Source organism: Trachinotus anak, unplaced genomic scaffold, assembly GCF_046630095.1.
Source record: "Trachinotus anak isolate AG129_WGS33_773 ecotype Australia unplaced genomic scaffold, CSIRO_AGI_Tana_v1 ptg000016l, whole genome shotgun sequence".
Classification (NCBI taxonomy): domain Eukaryota; kingdom Metazoa; phylum Chordata; class Actinopteri; order Carangiformes; family Carangidae; genus Trachinotus; species Trachinotus anak.
Window position 1 is genome coordinate 14146080 of NW_027273867.1, and position 11033 is coordinate 14157112.

Genomic DNA, 11033 nt, shown 5'->3' on the forward strand with positions numbered 1-11033 from the left:
AAACACACACGTCATACACACACACACACACACACACTGTTAACCCACTCTTTACAGTGGTGACAGGCTCTCCAGTGTCCACCAAGGATACATGTACGTTTTAAGAAGTTATATATAATGACCTTAGCTCATCTGATTCTCTGCTCATTCATTCTTACCTTCTTTGTTTTGTCCATTGCCTTCAGTATGGACATGTTCAAGTCTTCTAAGGCAGCGAGAACATTCTCATATTCACTGAGGTGCTGGGAGAAATACTCTTCACAGATTAAAGACAAAAAAAGGAAGCATTTTGTAAGTTAAACAGCTTGGACAGGGCTTTAGGTGCTTTGTTGAAGCAGCACTGGTGTGACACCTCAGTCACACAGCCTGTAGGGGTTTGGTCATAGAGCATGTGACCACGTCCAACATGGCTCTGTCCTTATGCTGGGGAAATGTCAAATTGCATTTGAGTCTGTGGTGCTGCTGACTGTGAGGTAAAGCAAGGTAAAGCAAGTAGAACAGTACAGCTTCTTATTGCTAAAATTGAAAGTTGCATTTATTTAGATGAAGACTCAACTTACCACAGAGTTCATCAGTGTCCACATTACTGGAAGACAAAAAATGAGAGAGATATTTAGATAAAGAGAATTTCTCAAAAGCATATGTTTCCAAGGTTAAAGGAGGTGACAGACTAATCTTTCATCCCGGCAACATTTTTCCTGGACAGACTGTGATTTCATGAATCAGCATGTGATGACAAATAGGAGCAGGAATTTCAGCTGTTTGTGATGAATGTCAAAGCATGAGTATGTTTCAGTGAGGTCTGAGTGTGTGTGTGTGTGTGTGTGTGTCTGAAAAAGAGAGACAGAAATGACAAAAGAAAGAAAAAAGAGCAAAAGAAAAGGGTGAGGACGAAAGGGGCGAAGAGATCATTTCAAAATGGACAATTAGCATTGTATCCTCTGCACAGATAGCTTCAAGAGACACAAAGGAGACATCCTTGTCAAAGTGAATGAGGCTGTATTTCACACTGTCGTTCACAGGGGGGGGGGAGTGCTACAGCAATCAATTGGTCCAAACAGGAGAAAACACTTAGAGCCACAGAGGAGAGACAAGTACAGAGGAGGTAAAGCAGAGGTTAGATACTAAACTGAGTAACAGACTAAAAAGCACTTACTTGTTTTGCAGGGAACTTGGCTGTTTTGACATTTTAAGGTACATTTTTTACTAATGGACCACACACAAGTGAAGTGCTGACTACAACTGTATGGAAAGGCTATTAGCAACATGATGAATAAGTGTGTTTTTCTCTCAGTGCTTAGTTCAACAGAAATATAATAATTCCATTAATCTTGCACATTTGAGCACTTGTGTGTAACTGCAACTGCAAATCCTTCATCCACAAATGAAAAGCAGTGGTGGAGGAAGTATTCAGATCCTTTAGTGAAGTAAAAGTAGCCTATGTATGTAAGACCCCGGACTTTGGGGGCCCTATTGTTCATTCGGCGCAAAGTGAATTGGAAATGTCTTTGCCTGTTTCAGACAGACCACCCACCACTCATGTTGTGTAAATAGCAAACACGCTGGTGCCCATCTGAGTGCCCATTAGTGTGTTGTTCTTAAAATAAAGTGTGTTCAGGTGAATTGTTGGTGCATTGCTGTCTTGAGGCAGCGGAAAATGATTGCATGATTGACCAGCAACTGCCATGTGCTTTTAGACCATACGCTTTGGATTGTTAAAAGCCCTGTGTGTTTACTGGCTTTCAACACATTTCCCTGATATTCACTCTGATATTTTTGGAATCTTTACAAAAATAGAATTAAGACAATACAATTTTAAAAGTTCTGTGGGTTTGAACAACGTTGGGCTGCACAGCTTGAGTTTGTAACGACTGACCCAACAGTGAGCCACTAATTGCTAAAGGGTGAACCCTATGAAAACAACTATTAACCAACACAGTCTACACACTCAGACAACACAGACAGCACAGCCTGTCTGATACTGCGCTGCAGACAGCATTATTCGGCACAATCAGGCATCTTTCCTTTACATGGCCACAGCATTCATGGTCTAAAACTCTCATCTTAATTTTGCGAGTTCACCAAATGGCCAACATAAGGTGACCAAATTGGATAGAAAGTTCATGCTTACGAAGCTAGCTGGCATGGCTGCAGACTTAGTCCTCCTCTGTCATTCATCTAAAAGTTTTTGGACAGTGACAACAGCTTCAGAGACTAATCCCCCTCTCCCCCTGTTTGACTTTGCTAGACTACAGCTTTCATCTTCCATGAGGGTGATAATAACCTACAGTACTATTTACTTTCAGTTTAACCAGATAAGCATTGGTCTTTGCATGATAACAGGGTATTAATTTAGTTTCAGTCACTTCTGTATCACCTTGCTCTCCTGACATGACAGTGATCTCCCTGCCTCCTCCATGAGGCTGTTAGCAGGTTTCAGCTGCTGAGGTGGAACGGAAAGTGTCAAAGAGGGTCTTACAGGCTGCCTACAGAGCAAGACTGCACAAAAGGCATAATCGATATTCACGCTTGCTTAACTCAACTGATATAATGAGACCTTGAATTCAAGTCACATTAAATGCAAAGCAGTGATGGTGTGCATTTAAATCTCCTTTTTGAGCCTATTATATATAATAGGATAATGGAAATTTAAGATGTGTATTATATAATTAATAAAACGGTAATGAAGCAAATATTATAGTTACTGTGTAGGACTAATAACAATAATAATTTATATGGCACTTGAAAAAAACAAAGTTACATTGTACTAGTGTTGCTAAGAAGTATCTATGGTGTTTAGGATGATTGATAAGGGTAATTCTGGCTAGGATGTATGGGACTATGTAATGGTAAAAAAGTCTATTGATGTGTTCGACAAAATGTTCAAGAGCAGAGGGCAGACATGGAAGACTTTTGGGAGCTACTAAGATGCACTATACACAGTGATTATAGTTTAACAATAATATTGTTCTGCATTGGTGCAATATATATGCAAGCCTATCTGAAACCCTTATGTATAAGATATAAAAATGTGAGACAGGCTGAGAGGCAAACAGAGATTTGTTTGACATGAGTCTCCTGTGTCCTCCAGAGAAACAACACACAGCCACACTGCCTGGAGTGCTTCTCTTCACATCTTGGTCTGCTTGTCATCACTCGAACAAAACTGAGCTTATGAATAAATAGAAAATTCTCATCAGAATGTGGCTCAATTCCTCTGAATATTTTATATGACAAGAGTCAGTTTATTTTTCCATGTTATGTATCATATTCTGGACACTATATGATACAATGCTGAACAAATCCAACAGGATTTCTTACAAAACATCACTGCTGACAGAGAATGTCCAACATGGTTTGAAAACACATTAAGATCATTTTCATAGCACACAAATGATTATACAGTATTTTCCAAATCTCGTAAAAGACATAAAAGCACATATTAACATTTGGCAAGATGTCAGTAATACACCATGACTAATGCATCCTCTGGGTAAAAATCACCTGCTGTGATGCTGTGAACGATATCGACTTCTGTCTTCAATGGAATAAAATACTTATAAGATAAAGCATTTCACTGACTCACTCTGTGTTATGGGTATCAATTGTGTGGAAGAGCTCCTTCAGCTCCTCCGCTGTCAAGACTCCATCGGAGAAGTAGGCTTTGAATTCATCAAAGGAAAGCTTCCCATCGTCTGGGGACAGAGCACAAATGCGACTTGTCAGCAAGGTGTCAGGACAGCTCAGTCAGGACTGCAGCTTCCTGTGAGGCGAGGTGACCATTTCCTAAAACATTCCTTACATGAATCAGAGACAAACAGTTTGGTTTGTGTCTGTAGGTGTATTGGAAAACGGTAGCAAAGTTGGTTCAGTGGAACCGACTTCATTCGTTGTCTTTCTGTTGGGAAATTGGTGTAAAAACATGGGGCTGAATCAGAAAAAGATGGCATCAAGCATGTGGCTAAAGACAACATTTTTTTCATACAATTCTCCACTGGTGTTTTTCTCTTTGTGTGACATGAGGTGCCTGTTCTTTAAATTTCCACTGCTGACCTGCTCTGGAGTTGAGGTTCTGTATGACTGTCATGCCACTATAGATGATGTGAGCAAGAGCTGCTTTTGACGGATGTACAAATGCAAACGCACACATTCACACACGGTGACTCACAGTCGATGAGCTCAGAAATAATCTTGGAACGGACTTGACATGTAAATGCTGCTGTTTGCACAGCACCAAAAACAAACAAGTGGGATGATTTCTTATCTTGCTGCATGACAAGACATCAAATCACTCGCAGCGTGGGGCAGCCATTTAATGAATAATGAAGCACGTCATGCCATGTGAATAATGGATTCTCAGTAGCTATTTCTGATCATTTATATTCAAAATGTTTAAAATGTATGTTACAGGATGTGTAGTATCTGCCTGTTAACTTGTCAGATAAAATCTAATTCCAGTTATTTATCTAACAACACTGATATCTGTCTGGTGTGACCATGTGAAACCAACAATGAACAAAATATTTCACTTTTACTGTGAAAGTGTGTGTCAGCAGGGTTACATGCGCTAGTTTGACACAAAATGATACCGTCGGTGTACAGTTATACAAACAAAATTTTGATGCATATAGCAGAACAGTGGATACAGTGGAAATGATGGACCTGTCCAGATTTAGGATTGCTGTCATTATATAAAAACCTTCATCAGGGGGTACCTAATTTCTCTGGGAAAAAAAATAGCTTGAGCATAGAGTGCATCAACAGTGTTATTGTATGAAAAGAGGTTATCCATAGATGCATGTTGTTTCCTTCTCACATCAAAGAAAACTGTACATTTGAAGGTTTAGACACATTACTGTAAGAGCATCAGACAACATCTGTCAAGTTCATATTACACTTGTATTTGAATTTCAGGGCTGCTAATGAAAGAGTACATTTATATAATGTATACATAGTGCATATGTTTTCCAAAAACAGGCAATAATACTTTAAGAACAGAAACTTAAGGGAGTAGTGCGTTTTAGGAAATATGCTTATTAGCTTTCTTGCAGAGTCAAGCCACAGCCAGCAGTTGGTTAGCTTAGCTTAACAGAGGAAACCAGCTAGCCTGGTTTTGTCTGAGGATAACACAATACGTCTACCGGCCCCTCGAACGGCGTGTCTGTACAGGAGGTGTTTTAGCCACAGTTTTTCAGTTGTCTGTTTCATGCACATCTGGAAGAATAAATGTGCTCCTACTTTAACCAATCCAGCTGTGAACACATGCAGTGTAACAGCTTGCGTTTTGCTCGCTCTAAATGCAAGTCAATTCAACCTGAAGTGGTAACTACAGTGATAACTAGGTGACCTATACTCAATTCTGTGCCTGAATGCATCCAGTATAGACACAGATGGAGGACGGAAGCTCCTGCTGCGCTAACATGCTGCTTATACTACGCCTCCTGTGTATACACGATGCAAAGCTCACAAATTTACGTTATGAATAGTTTTCTCAGTCCATACAAAAACCTTCTAAAACCAGACCAACCAGATCAATAAGGGGGTTGTGTGGTGGACTATTTCTTGTCAAGGAGAGGTTGCCTCCATGACCTTAGGAGGCTCCAGGAAGTTCCTGCTTCTGTCGTCTGGCACATAACTTTGTTTGCTTTATTGTTTACATATTAAAGAGGTAAGCTATAAAGTGGTTGATTTTGATATCCGTATTTCCAGTCTTGATGCAAAGCTGAGCTTACCAATTGCTGGCTGCAGCTTCATATTACAGTACAGTCATGAATGTGGCATCAAGCTTCTCATCTATCTCTGGACAACAAAGCAAAATTTCCCAAAATGTGAAAGTATTCCTTTAAATGATCAAGCATCTTGTCTTCTTCCTCCAGCAAAGAAAAGCCAATTGTATCTACACTTTTAGTAGCATTTCAGGGCGACTGAAATGCGTAATAGCTTCTGTATTAGTTATTTAAATAGTGTCTAGGTCTACTGTGTGTGTCTCTCATAAGTGAAGGAAAGTGCTTTTTGAACAGAAAATGATTTATTAAAAATGTTTTCACTGAAATCCAAAGGAATTTCATTTCAGTTTTTAAATGCAAGAAAAGCACAGCAGTCTATTAGTCCGACTTGTATAAATCAGACTCAGTAAATTAAAATGCAAGGCCTGTGTGCTGTAAAAAATGAGAGATCCACTGCATTATTTCACTTCTGCATTTCTTAGAGGGTATTTAGCTTGAGGGGAGCAGGATGAATGGGCAGACACCTGCTGCTCTTAGCTAACAAAATAAATGTTTGTATGTTTACAATGCACATTGTCATAACGCCGCACAAGACAGTGGAGGTGAAATAACTGCAGACTTTGCCTTGAACCTCCAGCTTTACACCTCTAAGTCATTAAGTGCGGATGGTCACGATAAATGTGTCCAACTGGTACAACTGCTTTTGACATTTTTCTTCACTAATGCTCTGATACTGAACCTCAGTGGGCATGGTCAGTTTCCTGTTTCCATGGAAACTGAAAGAGTATCAGCAGAGAGTCATGATCAGAATTTCATTGAGAAAGTGCAGCGCATCATTTTTCACGTACGAGACAGAGGAGGCTGAAGTAATGACAGATGAGAGTGTTTGTGTAAGTTAGAAAGGAGCTGGATGGTGCAATATTTACCATTTTTATCAGCCCTCCGTAAAATCTGCAGTGAGAAAGGGAAAAAGAGGGGTGTTAACAAAGCCATCACATCATCAAAGTCAAAGTAAAATGAGCGCGCATTTGTGTGAGTGTGTGTGAGTGCGTGTGTGTGTGTGTGTGTGTGTGAGGGGAATCATTGATCACACTCTCAAAAGCAACTCAAGAGCATTGTGTCATTAAATTATTGATAAAGCTGTCCCACAGCCCAGAGGAGATGAAAGGCAGAGTGGCAATGACCACATCAGCTTTAAAAGGCTCGACAACCTCAAAATAGCATTGCCCACTTTCTCTTCTTGTCATGTTTGTACTAGTGAAGTAGAAACTGAACAGGCTCTGAGCATATTAACACATCATCACTACAGGCTAAATCTGACTGTATAATCTTTTATATTAATTGAATCCCAAACAGGGAAAAATGTATGGATTGCTTCAGCTCTGTGATACATAAGGGTAAACATACAAATTAATACACCCACCTCCTTCTAGCTCTTGGCAGTCTGTTCTGTGTTCTTTCAAATTTTCATCCTAGTTTTTCTTGCTTCTTTTGCTGTCCAACACTCATACAGACCTGCTCTCTCTGTCTGTCTCAGTACCTGTTACTCATCTTTCATCCATCTCTAATTTCCATAATCAGTCAATTCAATTCAGTACACTTTTTTGTATTCATCTCTACAAGGCCACTGTGGTGCAGCATGAACATGTTAACTGTGATGTTTAAACAATCAACTGTCACTGTGTCTTTGTCCCAAATTGAACATGTCCAGTTTTCTTTTATCTAGAACTGCAACGATAAATCTTTTGAGCAACAAGGGATTAATCAGCAACTATTCTAATAACTGAGTAATCATTCACGCAATTTTCAAGCAAAAATGCCAAATGTTTGATGGTTTCAACCTCTGAATTGTAGGAATTTGTTGCTTTTCCTTGGCTTATAGTAAAGTAAATATCTTTTGTTTCTACACAGTTGGTTGATGATTTATGAGATTGCCTGATGCTTGAGGATAATATGAGGCATTTTCATGGTTTCTCCAATGTTTTATAGACTAAATAATAAATCGATTAATCAATAAAATAATCTGCAGGTCAAGCAATAATGAAAATAATCATAATTGCAATAATTGCAGCCCTACTCTTATCTTCTCTGCAAATACTCCTCTACATGGCTGCTCTTCTTCCTGCGCTTATTAACTGATGTATGTATGATATTTGTGATTCTGCGTTTCACAGCAGCTCACACTGATAACTCCTTACTGTTCTGAACCGTGTAACGAACTACGACTGGGTCTCATGATATCTTTTCATCCTAATTAATCTTTTACATGCAATGATAAGTCAAATTAATTAATTTAACCAAGAATAGGAATGGATTTTTTTCCCTCTATTAGATCTGTTAAGAAAAGTGGAAACCTGGCACCAGAACAGCATCAAAATTATGACGAAAAACACATATGGAGACACAACACATGGAACCTGTACCAGGAGCTAATGCGTGTTTGGAGCCAGCATATGTGTTTTAATGACACACAGCAGACTGTGGCTGAAACTCGTACAGGGGGTGTCAAGAAATAACAGAAGCAACACTCTGTGGACCAGCTTGCCTCTGAAGAGGACAAGCATCGGTTTCATTCCCTCTCAGTCAGTGCCAGAGGATAAAGCCCCTTTTCAACATCAGTGAGACATCTGATGTGATGGATACGACTTCCCACCTTTAATACATCTCTGCTCCCCTGTGCACATCCTCTCCTGTCTCTTTCAAACACTGAGGGCAGCCAACAGGTTTATGGTTAAGACGAGTGCACGACTGAGGGGTAATATAATTAGATGGCAGATATAATCAGTGGCATGAAACAAGGAAGAGAAAGCTCATGAGAGAGAAGCACTTGAAGGAGATCATTATCTCTACTGATAAATATATATCATAAGATTTTAATAATTACAGTAAATCTTCACCATCTAAGGGAGATATAGAGGTTTTGAGTATCCTAGACTCATAGTATTCCAACTAAAAGACTGTAACTTTTCACATTTAAATGTCAATGTAATTTTTTTTTCCATAATTGAACTGGATTTGGCTTATTAAGGTCAACAAGAATAACACCCTGACTTTTATCAAACAAGTGGACTTCCAGCATTTCATTAACTTGATATTTGGTTTTGAAGAATGACATATAAATGGATGGCCAGCCTTTGAAATCTCTACACCAAGAAGTTAGATTAAAGGTCAGGCATGTCAAATTAATTCACTCCATAAAAAAAGGAACCCTCTGTACTCTGCATACATTAGAGGGGTCCATATTAACTCAGGTGATTCAAAACCTCTGACAAATAACTACTAAAATCACGCACTTGTACGTGTATGCATATATACACACACCCACGTATATATACATGTACACACTATAGTTTTACATTTTTCTGCTACTGTAGGCTATAGATTAATATCATTTAAATGTTAATTAAATATAAAATGAAATGATAATATAGTTTTACATGAGACTTAAGTTTCTGCACTGAATCAAAAAATCAAAAGGAGTGCGAATACCTCGACGTAAGCTTTAAGAGTGAATATCAAATTCATCTTGTTCTATGAGTACGGATCAAACATTGTTTTACTTACATCGATAAAAATCGACATCCCCTTCTTTATTTCCATTTGAGCGCTGGGCTCCTGAGACACAGACTGAACCTCCTCTGAACAATCCATCATCCGAAAGGTGGCTTCAGTAGAGAGCTGCAGAGGAATGTGTCCGCTTGAACCTCTGAGCGGTGACACTGGTGAGAAACAGCGACCCTGCGCTGATTCTCAAACTGGTGAGAATAAAACACACAACTTCCGAGATGTAAGTTTCACAATTAATCTTATAAAATGCCATATTCAAAATGTCAATGTTATGCAATACTTGTTAAAAAAAAACAAAAAACAAATACGATCTCATAACTCTGCGGATAATTCTGAGGGTCTTGTTTGCATTAGGCTCACACACACCGACACTTTTTACGAGAAACACTGAAATGCTTATGCTTTTATTTTGACAAAAAAAAAAAAATCCCAACACTTCCTGGCTTATACTGGCTGCGTCTGTCTTGTTTGACACAGTCTTGTGTCAGCTGCTGCAATGAGTCCAGAAATAATAATTAACTTATAAACTTCCAGCAACAGATCACTGAGAAAAGTCTTCTATAATAGAGACATCTCTCTAATCTATTTACATGTCTGCAGAATCACAAATGAGCAGTACAAATGCCCTACAAACTGTATATATATATATATATATATGTGCATACGAGAGGGCTATATATAGCTGAACTTTTTGTTAAAAGCCACAAAGGCGATAAAAGGTCATTTCAGCTTGAATGAAACGAATCGTTCATAACGTCCTCTCTATGCCCCTTGGCATGTAAAAAAAAATGATCATTTGAACATTTGTTTTATTTGTACTGTTATTGTACCATTATTTGTATTTTATTTATACAAGTGCAATTTTTAAATCTGGGCAATTACCTATATACTGTTACACTTATATTTATAGTGTTTATTTTTATATCATAATTTAAGGACATTTTTACACTTTATGTTTATATTTTCATATTTTATGTTTACATTTATATGTATCTTAACTTTATTGTTAACCTCTTAAGTTATTCTCTATTCTTGCTACTACACTTCTTTTCTTGTGGAGCAACTGTAACATAACCTAATTTCTCCCTGGGGAGCAATAAAGTATTTTGATTGATTGATTGATTGATTGATTGATTGATTGATTGATTGATTGATTGATTGATTGATTGATTGATTGATTTGTAAGTGAAAGATACTGACTAACCTTGTAAATATTATAACTAGGCCAATCTCTTAAGGGTTTTCAAAGTTGACACTTGCTCAACCACTGTCTTTATTTGTTCTCTTATTGCTTAAGTTGACCACAGTGATTAGGATTTTATTTGGCAAGACATTTTACTTGGCATCACAATAAGGATTTCATTCAAATACATTTTCATTTTCACTCAATTACACCTGATTATGAATTTGACTGTCAACTATTAAATGTTTCTATATAGGTGGGGGCGGACATCACATACATTATTGAGAAAGACACCACAATTGTTCGTAAAACTGTGTAACAGTTCCATCTAGTGGAGTATTGTGAGAGTACACAAACATACTTTCCCCATATAGCACAAACAATGTCATCAGAAGTCTAGGACGTGAATAAGACAGCTTTTGAGAAAGACTCATAGCAGTGGTTACACAGTTTTTTTTTAAGGACAGCCACCTAAAGAGTTTCTTCACCCACAGCTGGGAGAGCCAGGGGCTGAGTGGTGGTGGATGCATGAATGCACTCATTGTCTGCTTCACTCC

The 11033-nt window shown here is 38.3% G+C and overlaps 1 protein-coding gene across 2 annotated transcripts in view; it reads right to left on the bottom strand.

Annotated features, from left to right (window-relative positions):
- The window catches only part of necab1 (N-terminal EF-hand calcium binding protein 1), a 35740-nt gene that overhangs the window by 21127 nt on the left and 3580 nt on the right, over positions 1–11033 (bottom strand). Inside the window, exons 1-5 of one of the 2 annotated variants that reach the window (XM_071499357.1) lie at positions 9291–9438; positions 6653–6677; positions 3587–3695; positions 561–586; positions 159–256 (exon numbers count right to left, since the gene is read on the bottom strand). In XM_071499357.1, the coding sequence (XP_071355458.1) occupies positions 159–256; positions 561–586; positions 3587–3695; positions 6653–6677; positions 9291–9380 (348 nt within the window). In that variant the 5' untranslated portion in view covers positions 9381–9438. Of the gene's footprint in view, positions 1–158; positions 257–560; positions 587–3586; positions 3696–6652; positions 6678–9290; positions 9482–11033 lie in introns of those variants that run through there. The other variant, XM_071499356.1, reaches the window with a different exon arrangement.